The sequence below is a fragment of the Urocitellus parryii genome, chromosome 15 (genome assembly GCF_045843805.1).
Source record: "Urocitellus parryii isolate mUroPar1 chromosome 15, mUroPar1.hap1, whole genome shotgun sequence".
Lineage (NCBI taxonomy): Eukaryota > Metazoa > Chordata > Mammalia > Rodentia > Sciuridae > Urocitellus > Urocitellus parryii.
The window spans coordinates 46,885,148-46,912,748 of NC_135545.1; the positions used below are offsets into that span (position 1 = coordinate 46,885,148).

At 49.3% G+C, this 27,601-nt stretch overlaps 1 protein-coding gene across 2 annotated transcripts; it reads right to left on the reverse strand.

Annotated features, from left to right (window-relative positions):
* Nucleotides 1–656: 656 nt before the first annotated feature.
* Nucleotides 657–27,601, reverse strand: Calb2 (calbindin 2). 2 transcript variants are annotated; one of them, XM_026399276.2, is made up of 11 exons: nt 27,508–27,601; nt 16,260–16,336; nt 12,851–12,940; nt 10,598–10,678; nt 6,471–6,527; nt 5,801–5,878; nt 5,219–5,274; nt 4,909–4,948; nt 4,673–4,726; nt 3,804–3,875; nt 657–773 (listed from the first exon to the last, which is right to left on the reverse strand). In XM_026399276.2, the coding sequence occupies exons 1-11, from the start codon at nt 27,599–27,601 to the stop codon at nt 657–659; spliced, it is 816 nt and encodes a 271-aa protein (XP_026255061.1). The 2 variants fall into 2 exon arrangements, with proteins under 2 accessions (XP_026255061.1, XP_077649468.1); XM_077793342.1 differs by lacking the exon at nt 12,851–12,940.

The window sequence follows — 27,601 nt, forward strand, 5'->3', positions numbered from 1 at the left end:
CTTGGGTCCTGCCTGCCGGCTCGTGGTCCCGGGGCCTTGCCCACCCGCCCTTGGCAGAGGAGAGCGGCCGAGAGGCGGTGACCCCTCGGCAGGACACGAGCTCCCACGGCAGAATGTTTCCACTTTATTGTCTGTAAACTCTTCTTTGGTAAACAGAAGACAAGAAACCCAAGAGAAAGGGAGCACGCACGTACAGGAGGCGAGGAGAGGGCAGAGGCCCTCCGCAGCGGGAGCTCCGGGGGACAGCGACACCGGTACCGAGGCGGTGGGCGGAGCCGGAGCCGGCGTGGGCGTGGCCCAGGGAAAGGCGGGGCAGCGAGAGGGGGAGGGGCGCGCGCTCGTTGGACCGAGAAGCCTAAATCGTACAGCGAAGGAGCTCATGCATCACAGCAGAGAGAACGAGGGAAGCTCCACCCCGGCCCCCACCCACCTTCCATGCAGTTGGCGATCTGCGCGGGCAGCGCTCTGTGCCTGGCCGGGCTCAAAGAGGCCCCTGGCCGCCCGGCCTCCGTCTCTCCTGTCCTGCTCTGCAGGCTGGTGGTGTGCAGGTGGCAGGGGTGGGGGAGGGGCGCTCACAATCTCTGGGTCTCGGGGGAAGGACCAGGACAGCAGGGGCAGGGTTTGCGGGAGGTGGGGAATCAGCCCCTGCCTCCCCTTTACATGGGGGGCTCGCTGCAGAGCACGATCTCCAGGTCCTTTCGGTAGAGCTTCCCCGCCTCGGCCAAGGACATGACGCTCTTTCTGTAGTTAGTGAGTTGCTGGATGTTCATTTCCTAGGAGATGGAAGGAGAGGGTGAGAGCAGGCTCGGCGGGCGAAGGGCCCCACCCCAAGGAGCCCTCCTGCGCATTCATAAACACACTGGCCTGAGACTTTCTTCCCATCCCAGGGCAAGTGGCTCCCAGGGACACAAAGCCCAGGCGTTGGATCCAGACAGACCTGGGTTACAACCCTCTCACTCACTGGCTGCATTCCTTTGGGGATAGTCAGATTTTTCTGAGGCTCAGCTGCTTCACCTGTGAAGTGGGTGCCTCACTGAGGTGTTAGATGATTAGAGGGAGGAGTGAATGTGAACACTTGGTACAGAACCTGTGCCAAGCACTCCAAAGAAGGGTATCCATCACGATGCTGATTGCTATCTGTGCATAACTTGTAAACATCCTCCATCTCACCGGGCTGCATTTACTCAGAGCAAATCTCGGTCCCCACAGGTGATGGAGGGATGGCCAGGAAAGCTCCCTGGTCTATTTCCAGGTGGACTGGACCATAATTCCCTAAGCCTCCCCCATGTCTCCACCACAAACAAAACTCACCATCCCACTTCTTGTTCACTGGCTTCTTGTGGGCCTCTAAGGTGATCCATGAACATACACTCATGGAAAACGGAGACCAAAATTAAACAATACTACACCTGACATGCCTGATGTTGAATGGACAGTATGTAATAATTGCTTTGAATACAAACAGCCAGTGGGTCTGAAATATAGCAAGGTCACCATCAACACTGGAAATATCACTTAAACTTGATTTCCCTTCCTTCCTTTTTACTATCTCTCCTCTTCCTTCCTGATCCTGCCTCCCTTCTCTTTCTGGTATTTCTCTCTCTCTCTCTCTCTCTCTCTCTCTCTCTCTCTCTCTCTGTATTGAAAACATTGGCAGATACATAAAACAAACAAACAAAAAAACCCTCTCTCCATTCTGCTATAAGAAAACGGAGGCATAAAGACTAAGATACTCACTAAAAGGTTGGACCAACTTGTCATAAATATCCTTAGCTTGTCCTCTGAGCCCTGAAGTCTACCTAATTATTTACCTGGCCTACCTGTCCTTGATCACCTCTTTTTCAGTTCCCAAAGGTCAGTCTTATTCATTGTTGTTTAGGGACATCCCCCCACATAATTGATTTCTGGTTTTGTACCACCACCCAGTCTAAGGGCACTTTGCAAGCATCTCTAGTCTGGGGGACATCTTTCCTAAAGTTGTAAAGTCCCTGGAAATGTCACCTAATTCGTAACACTGAAGTGTGCCTTAGCTATCTGCCACTCAGGAACTAAGGAAGGGACCCTGCATTATGGACCCCATGCTTGAGAAAACTCCCATGGTGAAATGTGGCAGTGGAGAGACCTTGTGTCCTAGAGGGAGGGGCTGCTTACTTTCTATGTCTCAAAGTTTTGCTTGACACTGGGGAAGACGTTAGTGAGTTGCCATGGCCTTAGGTGTGCTAAGAAATATTGAAGTCCAATCCCATCAGCCTGTGCCTTTAGGAGCCTCCAACATTAATCAGCTCGGAAACTTTATCATAGTCCCTGCAGGCACCATCAAAATGGAATTGCGTATGCCATGTGAGCTCACCACAAATGGCCTTTCCTTTCCCAACTCAGGTGCTGTTCGTTAGTCATGCAGCTCGCTCTACTGATTCATTCTCTCCATCCCCAGGTGCCAAATCTGGGGCCTGGTCCAGGTGGAAGGCTCAGGTAAACACCTCCATTAATATCCCATCCTCTAACCTTCAGAGTTGTTTCTGAATCCTGACACCCAAATATTTGTCTTTGTTTGGTATGTGGGGTCTGTGCAGGTCTATGCCTGGTTCTTAGTCAAGAAAAAGCCTAGCAAGTTGATGACCAGGAAATTCAGGTCACTCTGAGATTTAGTGCATGCCTCAGGGTTTATCAACCTCAGGTGTCAGACAGGGCCTTATGAAGAATAATTGTGCCTCATTAATTCAATTATAGTTAAAAGACATTTTCCATTAAGGTACCAGCATTCCTTGGACACCTAGGGGTGCCTAATTTTCTACTGGGTTATGATACCAGGAAAAAGTTTTTTTCAGTTCACATACCTGGTAAGGATTTCCTTCTTCCTAGGAAGTCTTTGATTCCTTATATTTTCTGCCTCTTTCTAAAAGGACTCGTAGGACACACACACACACACACACACACACACACACACACACTCTGCAACATGAAATAAATGAAGGATGATATTCAAGATGAAGATAAAGAGATCAGAAAGCACTTGGAAAGACAGATAGACTCAAAGGCTGCAGCAAAATTTTTTTTTTCCCTGAAATTGAGCATTAAATTTAGCTCTTGCTTGGCAGCCAAGGCAGTCAGACAACTCAAGGAATTATAGAGCTTGCAACGTCTAATTAAGGAAAGCAGAAAAACCATTTGCTCTGTGAAAGACATTTTCCAGGGGGTGAAGAAAGACAACTGCAAAGGCCTGGTCTCCTGGTTGCAGTTTCCTCTGGTCCCTCAACCAGGGCACCAGGGCGAGCCCACTGGGGGTGACTGCAGGATGCCCAGGAGCCAACCCCAGGCCAAAGAGTGAACTTCACTTCTCAGCCTTTTCTTTGAGATGAACACACTCCTTGGTGGCTCCTTTTAACTCCTTCCCCAGCTCTGGATTCTATACTGAATCAATTCAGAATAGCTGCTCCCTCCTGCCCTCCAAAATTTCTATGTCAAAAGTCTGTGTGTGTGTGTGTGTGTGTGCAATTTGGCTAACACTGCCACAAGCTGGGCTGTGTCAAAACTGTCATTGCTTTGTAGCATTATTGGTGAGAGCCCACAAATGGAAGCAAACCCAAGTGTCCATAGGTGAGGAATGGGCAGACTAAATATAGTTTTCATACGCAAAAGGATGGAGATTCTGACACACTACAACACGGATGAACCTTGAGGACACTACCCTGAGTGAAATAAGTGAGTCACGGAGGGATTGCATGATCTGCCTTCTATGAGGTACCTTCCCCGGGGCACCTGGCTTGAGGCACCTGGCCCAGGCCTCTGGTTCACTTGCTCACCTTCTTGTTCTTCTCATACAGATCCTTCAAAAGGGCGTCCAGCTCGTTCTCATCAATGTAGCCACTTCCATCCTGGAGGTGGCAGCAGAGAGTCAGCTCAGAGCTCGGAAACCCAAGCCCCTGCCCTCCGGCCTTGCCTTTTGCTTTCCCCAGCCCGGATCCATTCCAGGGGTCTATCCCCAGGATCTATCCTTCCTGTTACTTGGTACAAAGGAGGCATTTAGACCATGTAATGATAGAATAATGTGTCACTCTGTCCACCAGCCAGTGCAGGAACCAGGCAGTTCAGGACAAGCCTTTTTTCATGAATATATATATATGAGGTTCCAGAAGCATCTAATTAGCTCCTTGAGTCTGGGGGCTATTTCCAGTCAATTTCCTAGGCTGGGTATGTAGCTTAGTGGCAGAGTGCTTGCCTACCATCCCAGGCACCGTGAAATAAATAAATGAAGTCTACCTCCGACCCTTTGGTCCTGGATAAGACCACAGAGTCACATGGGCGTGGTGTGGGGTGTGTGCGGAGGAGGTCATCACAATCCCAGCACTGATTCTAGTGCAGCCAACTGGCTCTGTCTCCAACGTGATCACATTTAGCTTCATCAGCCTCTTCTAACTATTCTTTGCTGCACTTTAAAGAAGCCAAACCCTTGGGCTCCTCAGGCCATGGATAGAGGAGGACACTTGTGTAATCACAGAGCAGAAGATGCTGCAGGAAGGAACCACATGGCCCAGTGCCCCTCTGGAGAGCTGATTTCTTCCCACAGATGAAGTTGAGCCCTTCTGGCCAGGGCTTAGGGGTGGGGTGGGGAGAGGTTAGGGGCACGGGCAGGGCCCTGCTTTTCCATCCTGTGTGGATTTGCTTCTCTCACCTTGTCATAGAATGTGAAGATGGCATTGAACTCCTCTGAGGTCAGCTTCATGCCCTGTAAGGACCAAGGTATTAAAGACAGCAGCGGAAGCCCTGGAGGGTGTGAACACGAGCATGCGCGTGAGGTGTAAGGTGTGAGGTGTGTGTTGGATCGGGGCGAAGGAGGGTAGAAGGCCCCGGAGCTCAGAGAGATGAGGGGCAGGGAGGAGAGGAAGAAAGGCAAAGTGGCTCTTTTACCTGAAATTTAAGCAGAAAGTTTTCCTGGACAGGCAAGAGTCTGCAAGGAAAATGTCAGAGCAGAGATTAGGAGATGAAACGCAGGGAAGGACCATGCAGACAGGGGCAGCAGAGGAAATGCTGTCTGAGCACTTCGTAATTAGGAGTTGATGAAAAATTGAAGAGGGAGAGGGACAAGGTGAGTTTTGGCTTTGTCTTGGGCTTCTTGATACCTGGACCTGCCACTCTTTCCACCCCGCCATCTTGGCAATGGGAATGGAAGACAGGAAGTCTTGTTCAAGGTGACACAGTGGTGAGGGCAGGCACTTACCGGGACATCTCCGAGAGGCCCAGTTTGCCATCCCCATTCAAGTCAAACATCCGTAGCTGTTGGGGACAGAAAGAGGGGCTGGCGTTATTTGCTTTGACCTTCTCTCACATGGGGCCTTGACCTGCCACCTCTTTCTACTGAAGAGGGGGAGGATGGCTGAGTGTGCTCATGCCTCCTCTCAGGTCACCTGGAGGCTAGGGACCAACATGGTCTCAACCAGTGACTGGAAAGGACAGCAGGGCCTTGGTTCCTGCTCTTCTCTCCCCTTCTCAGGGAGAGGGGTGGTGGAGGGACACCAGCCAGCACCAAAGGCCCAACCTCTCCAGGTTGATCCTCTCCTGGGCCTCAGGGCTTGCCAGGGAAACAGATTGCCCCCACCCGACCCCTCCAGCTCACACTGGCCCACAAGTCAGCTGAGTGGGGATCTTGAAGGATGTGTGGGGCATGAACTCACATCCCTATTGACAGCTGCCACTGTGAGTCGCTTCACCCAGGCCGGAAGAACCAGCAAACAAAAGACCCTGCCCACCAGGACTCCAGTGGCCTGCACCCCTGGGAGGGGGGACACTTCCGTTCACTCACTATGGTTTGGGTGTATTCCTGGAGCTTGGGTTCATCATACGGCCGGTTGGCCTTCTTCAGCAGGTCCGACAGGAATCCCTGGAACACAGAAGGCCTCTTCAGAGCTTGACTCTCTGTTCTAGTCCCTTGTTCATTTACTTATTTGCTCATTCAGACAGTTGACATTGTTCCTTGAGGTCTACCAGTTGTGTATCTTATGTCCCTCGTAATTTCTTGATCTTTAACACTTGTGCAGTGAACTTAAAGACCTGAGGTAGCTTCTGGCTGCAACCTGTTCCCATGCAATAGGTGGTAGAGACTGGCTCTGTCACACAGGGCTCACCAGTGCCCCAAGATCAGTGGTTGCCCAGAGGAATTTAGGGATGGATGTACAAGCCAGAAGACCAGTCTTTCTGGAATTGCCTCCAGGATGCCTGTCCTGGGCACCTGGGCGGAGAGGAGCATGGGGTGGTTGAACTCTGGGACCCTACAGCTCCGTGGTACTGATTTTACAGGGCTTCTCCGAACAAGTCCAACAATCCAGTGCCAAGCTCAAGTACTCCTAAGCAGGCCAGGAATCCATGCTCCTGGTCCAACGTCCCCGCCCTTCCCAGGTTCCTTAAACCCATGGCCACTCCAGCCTCTGGCTCATTCTCCACATTCTCCATACCTTCCCCAAGGCTCATCCTACCTTGAGCTCATTGGCTTCGATGTAGCCACTTCTGTCGGTGTCATACTTCCGCCAAGCCTGCAAGGGGAATGTCAGCCTGTTCATAACGACGTATCAAACCTACATGCCTCCTTCCATTTCTCCTTAATGGACCAGGCAGGATCTTATTGAAGGAGTAGAATGAGGACAGAGGGATGGTCTAGCCCAGTTACAAAGCAGGAAACGAGGGGAAGTGTCTGGGTCAAGGTCACACAGAGAAGGAGAAGACTGCTTGAACAAGGTCACCCTACTCTAACTTGATGCAGGACGGGGTCCTTTTTTGGATCAACTGGTAACTGGTGTTGATGTTTTCTAAGGTGTTAAACCAAGTGGCTTCTGCCAGGTCTAGAATGGGGATCTAGTGGATCTTGTTTTTGTTCTGGGCATGTGGGTATCTTTTTTCTGCTCTGAAAGCTTCTCATACCAGGTGGGGGCTGGAGGTAAGGGGAAGAGCCCCCTGGTTAGAAAAGGAACGGGCTTAGGTTACTCTTCACTGTGCCCCCTCCTCCATCCCTCCACCACACGGCAGCCATATCTGATGGTGAAGCAGAATTGATCATCAGTTTCTTTTGTATGACTAAAGTCACTCCCCTACCTTATGATTAAAAACATCCTTTTAACATAGGAAACCCCCTGTCAATCCATAGGGTTCAGGGAGGTTGACCCCATGTCCACAAGTGGGCATGTGACAAATGCCTGCCCAGTCAAATGCCTCCCTGGATGGTTCTGATCTGAGTCTCAGTTTGGTGTAGTCTTCAGAGAGGCAGCAGTGACATGGGTTTGACTGCCTCTCTGTTCTGTCCACCGGAGCAGGAACAGACATTACGCAGGAGACACAAACACAGTAGCCATGGTCTTAAGATATTCACAAATTCTTTCCCTCCCTTCCAAAGGTAGAACCTAGTTCTCCTTCCTTGGCCATAGACTGGATTGAGTGACTCACCTCTCATGAATAGAATATGGCAGATAAGAGAGAGTGTGACTCCTGGGACTAGGTCATAAAAGGTAGGTATGGCGGCTTCCTTCTCTCACTCTCTTGGGTCACTTGCTCTGGAGAAAGCCAGCGGCAGTGTCATGAGGCTATTCAGCACTATAGAAAGGCCCAAGTAGTAAGTAACCAAGGCTTCCTGCCAACAGTCCTGTGAGGATGTCGTATTTCCTAATCCCAGTCAAGTCTTCAGGGGACTTCGGCACAGGTGACATCCTGACCAGCAGTTTGTGAGAGACTCTGGGCCAGAGCCACCCAGCTAAGTTGTCCCTAAATTTCGCAACATAGAAACTGTGAGATAATAAATGCTTATTTAAGGGTGCTTTAGGGGATCATTTGTTACGCAGCAATAGATGACTAACACAATATCCTAGGAAAGTCTAGTCCTGTATGCACATGCACCGAGACCCCAGCCTTTTACCGAAGTCCTCTGGTGGAGAAGAGTGAATGTCTTGAGGTGGAGGTTCAGGGCAGAAGGTGCTACCCATGTCTGGCCAAGAGGCCCAGAGAGCTCTGTTCCCCTAAATCTTGGGATTATTTTGGTGTCTTGGATTTCTTATTTCTTAGATTCTCTCTCAAGTTTTGTTCTCTTGACTTTTCTTCCCTCTATCCCCTCTTGGCTCCAAATTGCACACTGGCTAGATTTGGTTTTCTGACAGCCATCAAGCACCAATCCTGTTTCCTGAACTTTATCTCTGGCTTCCCCCCACTTCTCCACACACCCTCCCTGTATTGACAGGAGTGTTAGAGTTTATGGATAATTTAAAGTCTTCCTTTTACATCAAACAAGACCCTGTGATTTTCATGGTGCATCAGCACCAGGGCTCAGGAAATTTGGTCCCGATTTTTCAAAGCTAGGAGACAGGAGCAAATTCCAGCAAAAGAGTTGATGTGCTGTAGACAACTTTGGTAGATGGTATTTGATTAGGCAAATGTTTTTTTCTCTGAAGAAAAAAAAATACCTCGGGTTCCACCAAAATATGCCTTCCTGTGCCCAGAAAACCCACCCTTGAAAAGGCACTAAGAGATACGTGCAGGCTTCCAAGTATGACTTCACCAACCACCTGCAGGTATTTAGAGCATTAGAATTTAGCTCCTTAGTGAAGTCTTGACTGAGAAACGAAGCAGACAAACTCCAAGATACTGAAAAGGCAGGTGACCTGCGGGGACCCCAATCCTCCACAGAACAGAGCATCCCCAGACTGCTTTTCTGACTGATCCTGTCAGCAGGCCTGACCTCCCTCCCCGGAACCACCCCCACCACAGCTGGCTGTGGGCTCTCACTCTTGACTTCTCTTCCCTGCCAGAGCCTGGTGCCCATCCATCAGGGTGTCCTTATTCTCTTCTCACGCAAGGAAAAGAGTTCAAGAGACCCGGGCTTTGTGAAATCTCAAAGAAGTCCTGAGGTGTCCCTAAAATTAGAAGTCAAAATGTTGTGCTGAGCAGCGGGTCAGGAGCCGAGAGCACAAGGCTTTTGGGGCTCTGCAAGGACCATTTCCTATTTCTGGCTGATAAAAACAGAAAGAACGGATACCCCAGAAGGGATTGGTACTGCAGGAAGGTGGGGTCCCAGGAGGTGTGGCGGTGGAGGGTGCTTGTTCTACAGTTATGCTGGGGCTTAGAAGAATAAAAGTGTGTAAGAATATGGAATCATGCCAACCATGCAGAGAGAAAATGTTAATTATTTTGAGGAGGTGGGGGAGAGAGGCTTTTTGTGCCTCTAAAAGCATCTCTGCTCCCTGAAAGCTAACCTCATCCCTATCCGGACCAGAGATGAAGGAGAGGCCAATTTTTATCCACTTCTGTCCAGGGAAAGGAGGGATCAGACACAGTAGTCCCTTCTCTGTGGACAGAAAAATGGACACTCATAAAAACAAGACCCCCCCCATTCCCCATTAGAAGAATAAGCTGTACTTATCTTCCCCAAAGTCAAAAGAACAACCAAGACAGAATCCAGAATGTCAATTACCAGCTTATGGGATCTTTCCATCTCAGAAAAACTGGAGAGAATCCTTTAAAGCACCATAAAATTAAACCCATATCTGATGCTTAGGCAAACTGCTCTTAAAAATGACTCTTCCGCCTTGAGAATTGGTTCTTTCTCATCGACTTTGTATCCTTGTGGGGAGGTCGCTGCTGTGTGGGTTTCTGGGCTGGCTCTGCTGTTGTTCTCAGCAGTAAATCAGGGGGAAGGGATTCCTGGTGACTGGGAATGGATTTTACCTAGTGAATGGCAACTCTGAGTCTTGTTGAAGATGGTCGTTAAGTATCAGAACACATAGTTTTCACGGTGGGAACAGGTTGGATTTCACTCTGAGAGACAGACGTTATGAATGGCTTGGGTGCGAAGTCCCAGAAAAATGGTAATAAATAATTGGTAATTGGCTGGGATTAGTAATTTGGATTGAACCATCCAGAACTTCTAATTTTTACATGTCAAAGAGCAGTTCAATATCAGCAGTTTTATGTGCTTCCATCTATCCTTGAATGTTATTCAAAAGACATTTGAGTTTTGTGTGCAATTCTTATTGCAAAGGGGCAATGCTCATTTTTAAGGGGGATGCTGGAGCCCAGACCACATTCAAAGATCAAATCCAGAAGGCACTGGAATCTGGTGTTCTCACTGGGGGTTTCCAGCTTTAGACTGGCACAGAAGTCCATCCTTTCCAAACCTTGGAATTCTGACCTCCACTCTGACTAACAGGAAGGGTAGTGGTGGTAGGATGAGCTGGAGCCCGGCTGAATGAAACAAGAGTCTTCACTGCAGTCTGATGTCATTTGCAAATGCCACCGTACATCCCCAAAGGGGAGATGCAGGTACATAGCATGCCCCAGTTGTCTTTGACCCAAACTTTTCATCTTGATCCCCACACTTTAGCAGGCACACACCACCTGGGGATCTTGTTCAAATGTCAGCTCTGATTCAGCGGCGCAGGGAGTCTGCCTTTGTGACCAGCACCCAGGTGGTACTAATGCTGCCGGGCCAGGCCACGGGCCACACCCTGAGGGGCAGAGTTCTAAGGGGTTTAGCATCTCCCAGGGACCCTTCGTGGGCATGAATGTGGGCCTGGCTTGGAACACAGGAGGAAGGCTGTCCCAATACCTGGAGAGAGAGTCTCACCTCCATAAACTCAGCACTGGAGCCCACGTGCTGTCTGAAGCACAGGAGGAAATTCTCTTCGGTTGGCAGGATCTGCGCCAGCTGGGGACACACAGAGCGACACCAACATTAAGGGGGGACCTCAGGAGGGAAGCAGAGTTTCCATAGGAAGGATGGAAGGGGCCAGTGGAGGGGCAGTGTGGAGGCCACGTTTCTACTGGCTGCCCTTCAAAGGGGAAGAAGATTGTTCTTTTACTGCGATCCTTGGGATAGGAGCAACGGGACAGGCAGACAGTGACACTCCTTTAACATGCAAGCACCCAGAGCCGGGCAGTTTGGTGGTTGCCTGGGGTAAGATGGCCTGCTTCAGGTAGGAGGAACATCTGTGGGTGACAGAATGACTGCATCTTGATCCACTGCGATGGTGATCTCATGGTCTAAAATCTAAACTCAAGAATTTTTACACTCTAAATGGATGCAGTTTATTGTATGTGAAATAATACCTCAACAATTTGATTCTCAAAAATCATAAATACGTTCATGCAGTAAACACTGCCAGCTGCCCACCAACTAGCCTTCCCCCCCTGCTCCCAGCCTCCTCTGGACACTAGCAAATCATCTAAGTCAGATAAATGTGATAATTCCACTCCCTCTGCCTGTGATTGGCTTACGGATAGGCCTGTGACCCAGTTCTGGCCAATAACATGTGAGGGGAGGACTGCTGAGGGGACTGGGAAAGGTTTCTTTGCACCCAAGAGGGGCCCTTTCTGCTGGACGTGGTGGGATCTGGACGTGGTACCTGGATCTGCTGCAGCCATCTTGCTGCCAGTTGAGGAGGAAGGTGTTTTGGAGGCAGACAACTGCAGAGAAGCAGAGCTGCAGCCCTGGCCTCCTTTTCAGAGCACCAACCCTGCCCATGACCTAGGAGCTTTTCTTGGTTGCTTTTCGGCTGTGGTAGAGTTGGAGAGTTTTGGACAAAGGCTGCGTGGACCTTAAACCCTAAAGCATTTACAATCATTTGTATTTTTTACAAAGTCTGCTGATCCCGGTTTAAGCCCTTGTGACTGAGGATTTTCTGACTGCAGCACAGACGTCCACAGCAGCTGTTCTGGTGCCCCTCCTGGTGCGTCAGGAAAGGGCAGCGAGGGGGCTAAGTGGCCAGGTGGTGTCTGCCAGAGCCCAGCCTCAGCCTACCTCATGCTCCTCTGTAAGCTGCAGCACCATCCCTCGGCGGCCCTGAAGTTGGCTAGCTCACTGCTCCTAGCTGCCCCCTGCACGAGAGCAGCCCTCAGACATACCAGAGCTGCCCACCCAGGGAGGTTCCTGGGCTCCTCATTCCCCACAAAGGGGCAGCTTGACTTCCAAGGACTGACCAACATGGTGGCCTCCAGGTGGGACCCACTCTGTGGCACAATCCACACCCTAGAGCTCCCCATGAGGTAGCAAGGTTGGCTCTGGCAGGCACCACTTGCCCACTTAGCCGCTTCTCTGTCCTTTCCTGACACCCTTTCTTCCCTTCTCTTAAAAGAGTTCTTCGGCAAAGAATCACATCCACTTGAACTGGTGTCCCAGACTTGGCTTCTAGGACACCGGGCTCTAGAGCAGCACCTGAAACAATTTACCTGGGGGGAGCTGTGCCCTCATTCACATACCAACATCTGACCCAGCCTTGACCATGAACGGCACACTGATCACCGAGTATGTGACAGACATGTTTGTATATAAGCATATGCATGTATATGTATGTATGCATGGATGAATGAACACATGTAAGTATACAAACTATGCATAGTATATAAATTATGCTTATATGTGTAATTTATATATGTGTGAGTTATGTATCTCTATAAATCTTTCATAGTTGTGCCTTTGGATGCCTTGAGGTGGGTGAGGCATGAGCTCTCCTGTCCACCTGTCTTCCTCTCCCTACTCTCTTTAGTTGTGCTTGTCCTAATTTGTGCATTGACCCTGAGGGCCCAGGTCCCATCACACGTGGGCTGGGCCTGGAGAATGTTTAGAGTCTCCTCTTTCCCTGGGTGGAAAATGTGTAAAGGGCGTCAGCTCTGGTTTGTCTGAGGGCTACTCTCCTGCAGGGGGCAGCTACCCTTGTTCTCTTTGGTCAGCTCCAAGCGCTGAGGGTGGATAGCCTTAGGGCCTCATTGGTGGATATTGTTATTCCCTCATTTGGGTGCCCGGCAGGAGGCATGTGACCAGGAGAGGCACAGGGGTCAGACAGCCCTTCCACACAGTCCTTCTCTGGGACCTTGCACTCACCTCCGCCATCTCGATTTTCCCATCCGAGTTCTTGTCATATTTCTGCATAAACTCCTTCATCTTCTCCCCAAAGTTGTCACTCTTTGACATCTGTGGAAAGAGCAAGGGCTGATTTTGCTGCCACCTCACATGGGAGCTGCGGATCTCAGTGCAGCAGTGTCGGGAGTCATCCTGGGTCCTGACTGGCACAGAGCTGGTACAGCCAGTGCTCTGAGGGATCTGGGCCGGGACCTTTTCCTTGTCACGATCCCTCCCAATCAAGTGGTTTCTTATTCAAGTCTCAGTCTCATAATTTTCAAAGTGGGACAGCACATGCTCTGTACCAGGTTATTCAATGTGCCTCACTGCCTTCAAGATGGATTCAACCACAACTCCATCAGAAGGGTTTAGACGTTTTCCATTAGTCAGATGGGAGAACTGAGGCTCCAACATTTTAAAATTTTCTTTCCCTGCATTTTTATTGGCGCATTATAGTTGTACATAATGGTGGGATTTGTTGTCTGTACATGCACAAGATATAACAGTGTAATTTAGCCAATATCACTCCCCAGCACTTCCCTCTCCCTTCCCACCCCTCAACCTCTGGTCCCTTTCCCTATATTCTACTGATCTCCCTTTGATTTTCATGAGATGCCCCCTACACCTTTCTTTTCCTTTTTCCTCTCCAGCTTCTGCATATGAGAGAAAACATATGACACGACCCTTGACCTTCTGAGTTTGGCTTTTTTTCCTTACCATAATGGTCATAGGTTCCATCCATTTCCTGCAAATTACATGATTTCATTTTTGTTTATGACTAAATAAAACTTCATTGTGTGTGTGTGTGTGTGTGTGTGTGTGTGTGTGTGTGTGTGTGAGTGTGTGTGTGACATTTTCTTCATCTACTCATCCATTGATGGACACAGAGGCTGGTTCCAGATTTGACTATTGTGAATTGTGCTGCTATAAATATAGGTATGCACTTATCACTGTAGTAAGGTGACTTGAGTTTTTAAGGGTAAATACCAAGGAGTGCTATGGCTGGGTCATATGGTGGTTCCATGCCTAGCCTTTTGAGGAACCTCCGTGCTGATTTCCATAGTGGTTGTACCAATTTATAATCTCACCAACAGGTGTAAAAGTGTTCCTTTTCCTCCACATCTTCTCCAGCATTTATTATCACTTGTATTCTTGATGGTTTGCCATTATGACTAGTATGACATGAAATCCAATCGTACTTTTGATTTGCATTTCCCTAATTGCTAATGTTGTTGAACATATTTTCATATATTTTTGGAGGCTCCAACATTTTACTGAGACAGGTTGTAATAGAACCTAAGTTAATCCAGTGCCCCACCACCAAATATTTCATTGTTCATTTCTCTCTTTGAAGACTAACTAGCAATTCCACAATATTCCTTACTCTGGTTTTATGCTAGGAGGAAGATGAGATGTCATTACATGGTGAGGGACAATTTAAATAGTGCACTCAATTATTCTGACTGAAGAAAAACAACTTAAGTTCCTTTAGTCCATTACTTTCTGTCTTTAATATAAAGCTATCCTGGGCTGGGGTAGTGGCTCAGTGGTAGAGTGTTCACCTAGCATGTGTGAGGCACTGGGTTCGATTCTCAGCACTGCATATAAATAAATAAAATAAAGATCCATCAACAGCTAAAGAAAAATATTTTTAAAAAATGTAAGACTGTCCTGAAGCTTTTACATCTTCCCCTAGTTTGGGATGCTGTGGATTATTTGCACCAAAGAGATCTTCCTCATCCCTGTGAGTAATGAATCCACAGTGGGCACCTGATGCCTTTGCTTCACTTATCTGTTGATTTCCTGGGTTTCACGATTCCTAGTGAAATTCCACCCATCCCAAGGACCTTTTCTAAATCCCTTCTACCACCTTTACCTTTGGAACCAGTCTCAATTTGCCAATCTTTATGTGTTGGCCAATATTTATTTATTTATATTTACACCTGTGCATGGTGTGATGTCATGTATTTATCACAAATGTGGTCAAACCTTTTGAGTTTTACCATGGCCCCTTTGAGGTTAGTGGACTCTCCCTCTTAGACTCTAAGAAATGACTTCTCTCAAGGTCAACCAGTTAAGGATAGCCAGAATTTGAACTCATGACTCCTGCTTCCAGGACTGATAGTCTTCCTACCATTTAACAAATTGTTCTGAGACTCAGTCATGGGTGACAGCAATTGGGATCGTTGTTGGCAGACTTGAAAATCACCCTGATGCCATCTGAGGAAGGGAATGACTAAGAGAAGAATTTCAGATTTGAAACGTTCCATTAAAACATATTCCTCTGCCTAGTCCATGATCCTGGTGTCAGTTTTGAAGCCCTGATTTCTGTACTCCAAGCTTCATTATTGTAGTAAGGAGGGTCGACGAGACAACTATTGATAAACCAGCCCATGAATCATCTCCGACCCTGTAAGCCCAGGGTTGCTCTTCTCACTGGGGTGCTCTGCTCAGCTTTGAACCAGGTGCTCCTGGGTGATTGTGACTCATCTGTGAACTGCTTCCCCAAGAGTCGTGAACAAGCAGTGGGTAGGGCAGCAGAGAGAGGAGAGAGACCCTCAAAAGACCTGAAGGAGCTGGTGGGAGGGAGTGGGCTCCATCTTTCCAGAACCAGTCATGGGAGTCACAAGAGCCTGATTCCAATCACCTCAACTTTTCACCATCACAGATCTTCACACAGAAATGACATTCCTTTGACTAAAGGGGCCTGGCTGTGACCTGGAGTCTCTGAGTTCAGGCTCAGAAGTTCAAGACACCTCCATGCACAAGGCTGGCCAGCACTGCTTCAGAACAGTCCTCCATTTCCTCCAGCTCCATGCTGAGGATCCCAGCCTCTGTTGGTCTGCAAGGGTGGTTCTCTACTGAGAACCTTTCTGTCCCCAACTAGGGGAATTCGAAGAAGGAGCTACTGGCAGCTCCTGGGTAGAACTAGGCATACTGCTGGACATCCTACAACACATAGGACACCACTGCAACAAAACTAGCCTCAAATATCAATAGTGCTGAGACTGAGAAACTGATCTAGAATGCAGACACTGAAGACCCCTGAGCATCCAGTCTCAAGTCCTTACCCCTCTGAAGCATCTTAGGGAGGCTGTGGACTCTGTCCCTAGGGAAAAAAAAATATTTCATGCATACACAGAAATACAGCTATGTAGTTTTGGGGGGAATATTGACCCTGGACCCATTATGTCACCTCTCAATCCCAGACATCCAAGATATGGAGATAAGGTGCTCTTAGGGAGTGTTCTAATAATTTTTCTTTTTATCCTTACGGATAAAAGAAAAACTGGAAGCGTCAAGGCCAGATGCCGCAGGAGCAGACCATGCTCAAGGCCACATGGGTCAGGGCACAGACAACCTGAAATGATGGGAAAGGGGCTGGGCTTACCATCCCAGAGCCTTTTCTTGCCTTCTCCAACTCTTGGAAAAAGTTTTCTAGCTCTTTACCTTCAATATATCCATTTCCTGTAAAGACAGAAAAAAGAAAAAAATAATAAGTGCCTTCAGCTAAATAGTAAGACTAAAGGGGATGTGTGTTGGTATAACAGGAGTGCGGCAGGAAAGCGGGGGGATTCCTGTAGAACTTCTCCCCACCAATCCCCCAACAGGGGTCTTAGCCAGCAGTGTGAGGGATATGGGTTCTGCCCTCAGGGCATTTCCATTCAGAGATTGACAGGGGTCCTTGGGATATTCAGCCAGAGAACACTGGGGAAACTAGCATCTGACCCAAGCTGGCAGAAGTGGATGGAAGCTGGGAGCTGCCACCTCAGTCCACGACCTTCAGGGGAAGCACGAGGGGGCTCAGTGGGAGTCAGTCATCTGCATCAGGGTTTGTTAGCAGGTGGAGGGCTCTGGTCGGAGGCAGAAGTCAGGTCCCAGGGGTTGGAAAGGTATACAGAGTTGAAGGGTGTTCTCCCAGAATCCACCTTTACCTGGAATCTCAGAATGTGATTTTATTTGAAAGTAGGCTCTTTGCAGATGTCATTAGTTATCATGAGACCAAGCTGGGCTAGGGTGGGCTCTAAGCCCAGCAACTGGCATCCTTATAAGAAGGCCATGTGAAGACACAGAGACACAGGGAAGAGGGTCATGTGACAATGGAGGCAGAGATTTAAATTCTGCATCTACAAGCCAAGAAAAGCAGCAGATTGCCAACAAATCAGAGGCTGGGAGAGAGACTTGCAACGGCCCTCCCTCAGGGTCCCTAGCAGGAACTAGCCCTGCAGACACACACATCAATTTCAGACCTCCAGCCTCCAGAACTGTGAGAGGACACATTTCCGTGGTGTAGGTCATCTAGTTTGTGGTCCTTTTTATGACAGTCCTCGAAATGGATACAGAAGGACACGGTGAAAGGAAATTATTGAACCCATCTTATCTGCAGGATGGATTATTATCACGAAGTGGGATTTCATATGTAAATCACACAGTCCATTATGAGTGTGCAAAAATGTTAGTATTGCTTGAATTCAATTACCAGAACCCGTGTGCAAGATGGGAATGAACCTGAGGAAGAAGCAAACTGATCAGAACCAGGCAGCAAGGTCAAAATCTGACTTGCCAGAAGATCACAAGTGGTGAGAGGTCCTGTCGGGTCTTACGCCTTGAGCCCAGATGGCCCAGGCACCAGGGGCCATGGCCATGGTTAGTGTGCTATGTTGGAGTGGAGGCATTTGTGGGAGGGAAATCAGGGCTAAAACAAGCCTTCCCAGGCACTACTACTGCAGATTGGAATCTCCTGGGGATTTTTAAAAAACATGGTGTCTGACTCTCACCTCCAGACATTCTGATGTAATTGGCTTGGGGTGTGAACTAAGCATTATGATTTTTTTTTTAACTCCTAGATGATTTCCATGGGCAGCAAAGTTAGGAAACCACTGGATTAAGTCAAGTTCCAAATCTCATTGAAAGCCAGTGAGCAAGGTTCCCACAGACGAGTTTCAACCTGAACAGAAAAGGGGTGGTCTACTTCTTCAAGAGAGATTGGAATTGTAGACATAACAAAAAAATAACCTAACTGAGGGCATTCATCTGCCCTCTGGATGGGGTGGGAGGTTAGGCCCACCCTCTCCTCCTAGTGCCACCTAAGAACTTAAATTCCAAATAAATAACAGAGGCACCCTCTAGTGAAAATGCTACAGTAAACACGGTATGACATGTTACATGAGATAAATTATGCATTTTTGTCTGATTACAGTATATGGAGGGAAAGACTTGAGTCCCCTCCCAGGACTGGGTGGTCATCTTTCTTCCTCTGCAGAAATTTTTGGGAAAGTTGGAATTTCACAAAAGGGTAATAGCTTAATGGCCTATGAGGCCTGCCAGAGTTGGGGAGGGAGAAAGGAAGGGGAGGGAAAGGGGCTTTCTGAGCAAAGGGGCAGCCATCCAGTTGATGGTGTGCTGCTGCTGGGCTGGAGGAAGAAGTCACTTGGCTCCTTGGTCACTCTCTGCAGTGACCAGGCCTTTCTCCCATAGCTTTGGTGCAGCTTCCTCCGGACTGAGAGGGCCAAGTCGTGTCCTTGTTCTCCAAGGCTTTGCAGAGTCAGACAGGGAAGTAGAAAGCTGAGCTGGGCTCTGGGTCCATCTGCAGCTTCCAGAAGCCTGAGGCTGTGATGGGAGGTGCAGGGGGCTTGGAGCTGGCACCAAAAACGTGTATCCTGGTTCAATGAAGCAGAGGCCACAGGACCTGGACCCTGAGCCACGTGGGTGAGGGTGTGTCTGTTTGGGGAGTGTATCTAGAGGTGCTCTTCAGAGCCGACAAAATGGGTCATGCTTCTGGGCACGGCTGCACACACCTGTAATCTCAGGGGCTCGCGAGGTTGAGACAGGAGGATCACAAGTTCAAAGCCAGCCTCAGCAATAGCAAGGCGCTAAGCAAGTCAGTGAGACCCTGTCTTTAAATAAATGCAAATTTGGGGCTGGGGATGTGACTCAGTTTTCAAGTGCCACTGAGTTCAATCCCTGGTACTGCCCCCTGCAATGTGTCATGCTGCTCTGTGGGGCTGCCCCTCCTTCTAGCTACTCCCTCATACTCGATGCTCTGCTGTTTCTCCTCCAGCCCCTTCACCTACTATGTCAAGGGTTGGCAAAGTTCCTGGGCCTTCCTGTCAAGGTCCCTCATTCTTCTCCTACCTCTATCATACCTCAGTTTCTTTAATTATAAAATATGGCTCATATGGCTGCTGTGAAGATTCAGTGGGACCATAATAAACAATAGCATAAATTGCTGGCCCAAAGTGAGCCTCAAGGATGCCTGCAGCCATCGCCATTGCGGCTGGAGTCTCAGCCAGCCACTGGCTCAGGGAAGGCTTGGCCTTGGGCCGCTTGCTTCAGGCTGGGAAGATTGGCAGGGGCCGAAGGAGGCAGAGCGGGCTCTTCTGACCAATTCCAACCCCAAAGAGAAAAGTAGAAAGGCACAGACCAAGAGAAGTCACCTTCTCCTCAGGGGTTTTCTGGACCTTGTTACAACTTACAATAAGCATTTATTTTTACTCCATCTCCTTTGAAGGCTGGGAGGAGGTTCAATGACCTCAAGGAACTCCAGCAGCCAGTGCGACAAAGTACCGCAGGACACTTCTGAATGCCCACAACCCCAGTACAGAAACAAAGTCTTTCATTTTTCAGAGCACTTTTGACTTCCTTCTTTGCTTCAAGCAGACAATGTGAGGCCTGACTATGTGTATGACCTGTGTGGGTTGCCATGGGGACCATGGGGATGTACAGAGGTGTCCCTGCCTTCACACCACAGCATCTTCCTGGTGACAGAAGAAACCGAGGCACAGAGGAGGTACGTAACTTGCTCAGGATCACACAGTGAGGCAGGACCAGAACTGGAGTGTCCTAATTCCTGCTTGGGGCTTCCTTCCTTCCTTCCTTCAATCCTTACTCAGCATCTATGGAGCATGCGTTTGTGCAGGCCGTATGCGAGGTGCTGGAAGGGCAAAGGCAAGCCAGAGTGGTCCTGCCATCCTGAAGCTTATTTCTGACTGGATGGGGTGGCAGAAAGGCCGACCCTCAGCAAGGAAAGGATTTTACACCTGGTACTTGAGAGCATGTGGAGTGCAGTGAAGGCTGGTGATGTCCCAGAGGCGACTCCCAGGCCTGCTTGGGCAGATCGGGCCAGTGCAGTCCTCTCTGAGCAGCCCCAGGCCCTGGGAAGAGGGAAGGAAAGGTGAGGAGCGAACTTAGAGGCAGGGTGAGGGGACCAGGGGCTGGGTTGGTGGCATGGCAGAAAGAAGCCCCTGCAGCAGAAGGTTCCAGATGAGCCCCTCGCTCCAAGCTGGGACCAGGCGCCTGCAGTCCCCGGTTTCCATGTGCCCCAGCCAAGGGATGGAAATGCGGTTTGGCACAACCTTTTCTGGTTTTTCTGGGACCTCTTATTGGGGGGTGTGGGGTGACTGGCCACCAAGCAAATCTCACAAGGATGAGCATTGATAAAGATGTGGTTACCATAGTAACCAGCACTCCTAACCTCCTTATCAAACCGCATCAAGTGAACACGAGGGAGAGGGGGCAGGGTGGGAGCCTGGGACCCTGCGTCCTTTCTGAACCTACCTCTTGCTTCCATTCTTCACCATCACGTGCCTCAGTTTCCCCCATCTAGAGGGGGACAACACTTCTTTACTTTGGAAAGCCTTGACTTTCCAAAGGAGGCTCCACCCTATAAGGGTTTGCTTGTTTCTCCCTGAAGTTCTTATATGCGGATTTTCTAAGAGTTGAACAGGTAAGAGGTTCCTGAATAGGAAGTCCAATTCTGCCACCAGCTCTGTGCCTGTCCATGTTCAGCAAGTTAATACCCCTTGTTTTCTTTATCGCTACAGTGGACATAACTGCTCATGTCCTCTCTATAGAGTAATCATAAGAGCCACACAACAGGATGTTGTGAAAGCATTTTAGAAATTGTAAAACCTTCCTTGAACCAAAGGTGTGTGTTTATGCTGTCTCCTCTAATCGTCTTCTGAAAACCCTTCAGCCCAGAAGGTTCCAGCAGAACTGCTTTCATCAGAGTACCGGTTCTCAGCCCAGGCTGGTTCCCGGAATCCCCTGGGAAGGGTTTACACCACTGCCTGCCCCTCCCCAGACCTTCTGACTTAATTGGTCCAAGCTCTCCGGGTGATTCCAATGTGCAGTGAAGGTGAAGAACTCCTGTGCAGCAGCAGGCCTCACCTGTAAGGTGCTGAAAAATTATCTGGGGATCTTATTAAAATGAAGATCCCAATTTGATAATTTTAGAGTAATGCCTAAGGGCTTGCTGTTCAAGTGTGGTCTGTGGACCAGTAACATCAGAATTACTGAGAGCCAGTTAGAGATGCAGAGCCCAAGGCCCCTCCCTATACCTTCTGAATCGGACTCCTCTTCCCCAGAGCAGTGATGTTCAGCAATCTGTGTTATTACCTGGCTCAGGTGATTCTTTAACATGCTAACATCTGGGATGTTTGCAGTTCTCAAACTGTGGTCTAGACAGGCAGCATAGGGGTCACTTGGGAATTTGTGAGAAATGGAACATCATTAGGCCCCACCCATGACCTATTGAATCTCTCTGGGGGCCATGGAGGCTCTGAGACCCGTATTTTAGGGAGCCCTACTGCATGTTAAGTTTGCGAATGCGTGGCCTGGATGTTGTGACCAGCCTCTTCTAGCTCACCCATCTGCTAAGTGCCCCAGAATGGGTAGGGCAGGGAGGTGGGGGGAGGGAAGTTACACGGTTTTGCGCTTCCTAGTTACACGGCATCAAAGCATCCTTGAGGTCAGGTCACTTGTTGGCTGCACAGACAACCAGGTTCAAATTGATTTGAAAAGCTAATATCCCCATAACTTCCAGCCTGAGCGTTCTTTTTTTTTTAAGTATATATTTTTAGCTGTAGTTAGACACAATATCTTATTTATTTATTTATTTTTATGTGGTGCTGAGGAAGGAACCCAGCACTTCGCACATGTTAGGCAAGTGCTCTACAGCTGAGCCACAGCCCCAGCCTCCACCTGAACATTCTTTGGAAGAGTCAAATCCCACCTTTTGAGTCAAGAAATCGACTCCCAGTATTATAATTACTTTCCCTAAGGCACACCAAACAAAGCTTTCCGCTTCCCACCTCACCTGGTCTTCTTCACAACCCTGCCAGGTAAACAGATGGGCATCAACAATCCCACCTTATAAAGGGAACTTGGAGGGGGAAGGAGTTTGGACCCAGGGCTAACTGAGAGCCCAGACCAGCCTCTTTGCCTTCTGTTCAGCCTGGCCATAAGCTCTCTCCATGTCTGTATTTGTCTGGGTTTTTCTCTCTGTTAATTACACATATGTGCACGTGTGTGTGCACGTGTGCGCACACCCCTATCTCCCAGTAGCTTCTGGAAGAACAAGTCCCAGGGCAACCGCTACTGGATGAATGTTTGGACACTTGGATTTCAGTCTGTTCCTGGGCTCTGCTGCTTCTGGAGTGTGACTCTGGAGCTGGGCTGTGTCCCCTGAACCTGTGGACAGCAGGCTGCTGAATGCTGGGCTGAGCCCCAGACTTGGAGGAAACCAGAGGATGGGGCAGATTGGGTGAGGGAGGAGGCAGCAGAAAGCCAAAGTGGAGGGGGAGAAGGCCGGAGCTGGAGGCCCCAGATGGGGCTGGCTCGGTGAAGGAGGGCATCTGATGCAATCTGCCAGGAGCCATGCCAGCCGGGCTGCCCAGGGAGGCTCCGTTCCTTGAAGAGCCTTGTGCCTGCTCTATTAATTCGGGCTCCCTAGGTATTGGAGAAGATTTCCCCGAGGGGTCTCCTGAGCCCTGGAAACCTCCCGGAGGGCTCAGCTAGCAAAAGCCTCAAAGATGGAAGGGGAATAAACAAGAAGAGTTGGGCAGGGACGTGAGCCGGCGGGTGGCTGCCCAGCCAAGGCAGGCTGAAATGTCTTGTTTGTGAAAACCTGTCCCCTGGGCCACCTCCCTGGGGACAGACCCAGCACCTCTCCCTGGCTGGTGCAGTCACAGTCTGAGAGGCAGGACCATGGTCATTCAGAGGGCAGAGCTGGCACATCATGGATACCCCACACCAAAGGGCACAGCTAGTGAAAGGATTGGAAACTTGGGGGAGAAAGCAAAGAGGGGTGGGGACGTGGATCCAGGGCTACCCCAGGGGTCGGGGCAGGAGGTTCTTCTAAAGAGCCTCAGAGCCTCCCATCATGCTGGGCCGAGATGTCTAGAGACCCCAGAGATTCCCAACAGCATAAGAAGAAAGCCTCTGTCAGATGATTTTAGTCTTGGTTCCCAGCCCCCAGCCCACTGACTTTAATGGCATAGCTGTTTTTATAAATCCCGTGACTCTCTTATGAATTATAGTTAACTTACCTTGTGAATATTGTATTTGCGTAAATACTTAATATCTGCTCTGTATCTTGCCATCCTTTGTGGCGAGCCTTCCCTGGTTGTGTCAGGAGTCTCACTTGTCTTACCCAAAACCAGTTGTCCAGACCTCTCCCCACCTCTGAGAGGTGCTGCTGTTTCCCTTCCCTTTTCCCCTACGGGAACAAAAAGGAGCAGTGACCAGCACCCTGGGTGGGCTGATCTGGATACTGGGTTCTGGCTGGTGGTCCTTGGAGGTGTGTGGTTTGCAGGACACTTCTTTTAGGACCTCTGGGCTTGGAGGAAGAGGAGAAGAGACAGGGCAGCACTCCTCAGCTCTGCATGGTCCTTCCTAATTTCCAAAGTCCTGCAGTGCAACGGGGCTCAGAGGACCTTCAGATAAAGAACCAGGCTAAGTCCCCGTGAGAGGTTTTGAGAGAACCCCTGCTTCACGGGGCCGCTTGGCAGTGGGAAAAGCCCATAAGAGTCTGGAAGGTGTGTGTATATGTTCTTTTAGGGAAGTGTCCAGAAAATTATCTTCTTTTTACCTCTTTATTGTTTTCCTGTCTGTATAAGAAAACACGCCTTCGTGAAATTTTCAAATGTTACAGAAATTAACTTAGAAAGTTATTTATTTTAATTTGATCTCATCTCTTCAGAGAGAACCACTATTGTTTGGTATTTCCCCCCCCTCCCCAAATATTCTCCAATGTACTTATGTCATTAACAATAAAAATGGCCTCATGGGGCTGGGGATATAGCTCAGTTGGTAGAGTGCTTTCCTCACATGCACAAGGCCCTGGGTTCAATCCCCAGCACCACCAAAAAAAAAAAAAAAAAAAAAAAAAAAATGTCCTCATGAAAGTATTCTTCTATAGGTTTTTTTTTTTTTTTTGTACCAGATATTGCTTAACCACTGTGCCATATCCTCAGTTCATTTTTTTGTTTTTAAATTTTAGGGTCTCAGAGTTTCTCAGGGCTCATAAGTTGCTGAGGCTGGCTTTGAACTTATGATCCTCCTGCTATAGTTAAACAAACAAACATCTTGGGCATCTCTTTCCATGGCAGCACAAAAGCTCCACATTAGTATTTTTGGTTGCATAAGAGTCCACCGTAGAGATGGTCATCATTTACTTTTCTGATTCTCCTCCCCCCAAACCTTCAGTATTTCGAAGAACTTGTGAATGGGTTCCCTCATTCACATACTATTTTGCATGCGTAGGCTAGCTATTTTAACCATGTAGGGTAGATTCTTGGAGGGAGTGGGGTTCCGTACTTGGTCCTGTGGATGTCCACTTGCCTCTAGGAAAGGACTCATCTTCTCCCCACACTCCTTATTGCTTCTAGAGGGATAGCAAGGATTACGGCATTTCTTTTCGGAGTCACAACTTGACCAGCATGGAATGGTGGCCTCAGTCAGAACCACACAGAGCGGGCATGTCAATTCTAACCTGGGCATCTCTCAGCCGCCTGGGTCTTGTAGCAAAGAATGACCAGGAAACAACAGAACAATGGCATCAGACATGTGGGGGGTCCCCCACCATGAAGGTGACATGTAGAAGAGCCCTAGACCCCACCTGGCTCTTAGGGTGGTTGGTTGTACCTTCCTGACCCCTGATGTTGACTTCAAGTGATAACATCTGAACCCTCCCAGTGCCTAGCTTTGGTAACCACTGAGGAGGAGTCACGGGTGGTACATGAGACTAGGCAACCAGGTCCCCGGCCCCTTCCTGCTTTGCTGTGTGATCTTGTGAGGAAGTTTTGCTTCTCTGAGTCCGGACTCTCTACTCTCCAAATACCTGCTCTTTTTTTTTTTTTTCTCCACCACAAGGCTAATGGTAATTTTGAAAACAATCTCTCTGGACAAGGACACTAGGATGAGTTTCTTCCTCTGTTTTAGAACAGGCTGAGTAAGGGTCAGTGCCTCCTACTCCCCAAACCCACTCTCCCTGGGATCTAGCTATTTCTTAAGGTCTCCTTGTCTTTGTTTAGCAGAGCATCCAGAAGGTGTGGGGAGGTGGCTCACTCCCTGGTGGCTGTGATTAACTGGGCTCCAGTGAGCTCACTCCAGGGACCTGGTGAGCTGCAAAGGAGGGTCCTAACAGAGGTCTTTAAGGCAGTGAGCACTAAAACTCTTTGAGCTGGGAAGAAAGCCTATGTTGCAAACAGAAGCCAGAGTTGGCCAGAGAGGGCCCAGGCACCCCACCTGGTGAGCTGTTGGACTCACCTGTAGCCTGGAGGTATTTAGGAGGGGAGGGATGGGCACAGAGAAGGTCAGAAGTGAAGGTACAGAACAAGGTGGCCCCAAAGCTACTTCCGGATCCTTCAGTGGAATCCCAGTTTGGCTGTATGTGCATTTCCATTACCACCTCGATTCCACCTCTGCCACCTTAACCCTCTTTGTTTTCCTCCTCCATTGATCCAGGGTGCTCCAGTCAAGCCAAGGACCCCTTTCTAGGATAAAAGGAAGTGCCCATTGCCTCTGAGGCTAAGTTGGGGGCTCTTCTGTGGGCAAGTGGGAGGGAGATTTGCATCTGTCATCACAGAAAAATCCCCTCTTCCAACTCCAGCAGGTGTCCAGACCCCCACCTGGGTGGGGAAACAAGACTGGCCAGGCACCAGCACCACCACTAACTTGCTACCCAACCTGGCCCAGGTCAGGCCTTCTTTTTCTCTCTCATCTGCAGGAGGGGAATCTGCCCAACAGCTTCACAGCAGGACTCAAATAGGGTGCAACGGTTTTGAAAAGTACAACATTTCAGATTGTTCATCAGCTCAAGGCTTTGCATGATTACTGAGAGGGCCACTGGTTTCCCCATGCAGAATGGAGAAAGTAGAATTGTGGAGTCCTCTGTTTATAGCTGACTCATCTATGAGGCCAGTGGTATAACCTTGGCTGTTTGGTAACTTTCCTTGAATCATGCAAGTCTCTGGTGCAGATAAACTGGCAGGAGCATCCTTAGGGGACGTACATGCCATGTGGAATACTGAGGCTGCAATCTTATTACAGTTCTTTTCACCAAGTTTTATGGAAATACAACCTCACCTTAGCCCCAATTTTTCAGATTGAACAATCTACCTCCTCCTGCAGAAATTCACAGACAGTTCACCGTCCTACCCAGGTAGCCAGATGCCCAGTTCTCTACTTCCACTTTTTTTATTGCCTCCAAGGAAACAAAACTTCACCCATTAAGTCCCTAGACATTAACCCTTGCCTCCCCACAGCACTCTGAGCAGAGGATCTCTGTTTAGCTACCTCCACACTCTGCCGAGGTGAAGCAGGGAGGAGGGAAGAACTGAGTGAGCCACCACCTGGTAGTGCCTCCCATCCCCCTCGCTCTCAATCCCAGGATAAACACCCTGAGCCACCACCCTGCCAACGGTTCTGAGATGCCAGCACATGTTGGATGCCAGGACCTTGGAAAGGAAATCAGATGGCTTATTTATTTTGAAGTGATGGAGAAAAAGTCTCCAGCGACATTAGAAGCCTCTATGGTGGGGCTTCCCTGTATGCCTGAATCAGACCACCAAAGATGCTTGGAGTCCCAAGTGCTAGGAACCATCTCCAAAGGCCATTTGGTCTGGACCGCACTTTTTGCGTTGGTCAACATCAAGACTACACAGTTTAAGATTATAAGTCTGCCCACATCCAGAGATAGAGTCAACCAAAGCCCAGAATTATCATCATGAGAGAATAGGGAGGCTGGCACCCTAATCCTGTTCCAACACACCCACTGCTGCTCTGATTGGGAAATCCAGCCATGGGGCTGGAAAATAGACAAAAGAAGCCCAGGTGGGTGCTGAGAGGCCCAGGTGCCGTTCTCCACTGCTGGTCCTGGCCAACGAGGCTGAGGGAGCCGAGGCTTTCCCTTCAGGATGCCCCGATGGCCCCAGCTTCCAGAATGGTGATGGGGCTAGCAGCACTCAGACAGGGGAACGGAGGGAAGAAATGAGTGGGCTTCTGAGACCTGTGGCCACAGCAGTTGGAAGCAAGAAGTTATCTTTAAGGGAAAGGTGGGGAAGATGGCAGGGGGAATCATGGGGTACCTTTTCCTGCCCAGGCCGCCTCTCTGGGAAAGCTCCAAGTTGCCCGGAATGAGAATGCAAAAGCGGTGGGCTCTGTGTCCACCTCGGTCAGGGAGGAAAAGTTACTGACAGCTGTCTCCAAAGCATCGGAATGTCTCCCAGACTCGAAACCCGGATCCCAGCAGCCCTAGGGGGAAACGCACACTGCCCGCACTGACCCATGCCCCCTGCCCTTCCACCGCAGGTCCCCTGGGGACTAAGAGGCATCCGAAGTTGGGAGTTCTTACTGACCATCTGCGTCAAAGTGCTTCCAGATTTCCAGGAACTGGGACGCTGTCAGCTCCGCCAGGTGCAGGTAAGGGGGCTGCTGCTGCGGGCTAGCCAT

Bases quoted from the DNA above. Each gene is read 5' to 3' on its own strand.
- Calb2 (XM_026399276.2), bottom strand. From the start codon at position 27,601: ATGGCTAGCCCGCAGCAGCAGCCCCCTTACCTGCACCTGGCGGAGCTG. The intron at 4,727-4,908 runs GTAAAAGAGCCA...TGGTCCTTACAG, and splicing joins ACTTTCTGCTTAAATTTCAG to GGCATGAAGCTGACCTCAGA. The intron at 3,876-4,672 runs GTGAGAGAAGCA...TGCCACCTCCAG, and splicing joins TCTTCACATTCTATGACAAG to GATGGAAGTGGCTACATTGA.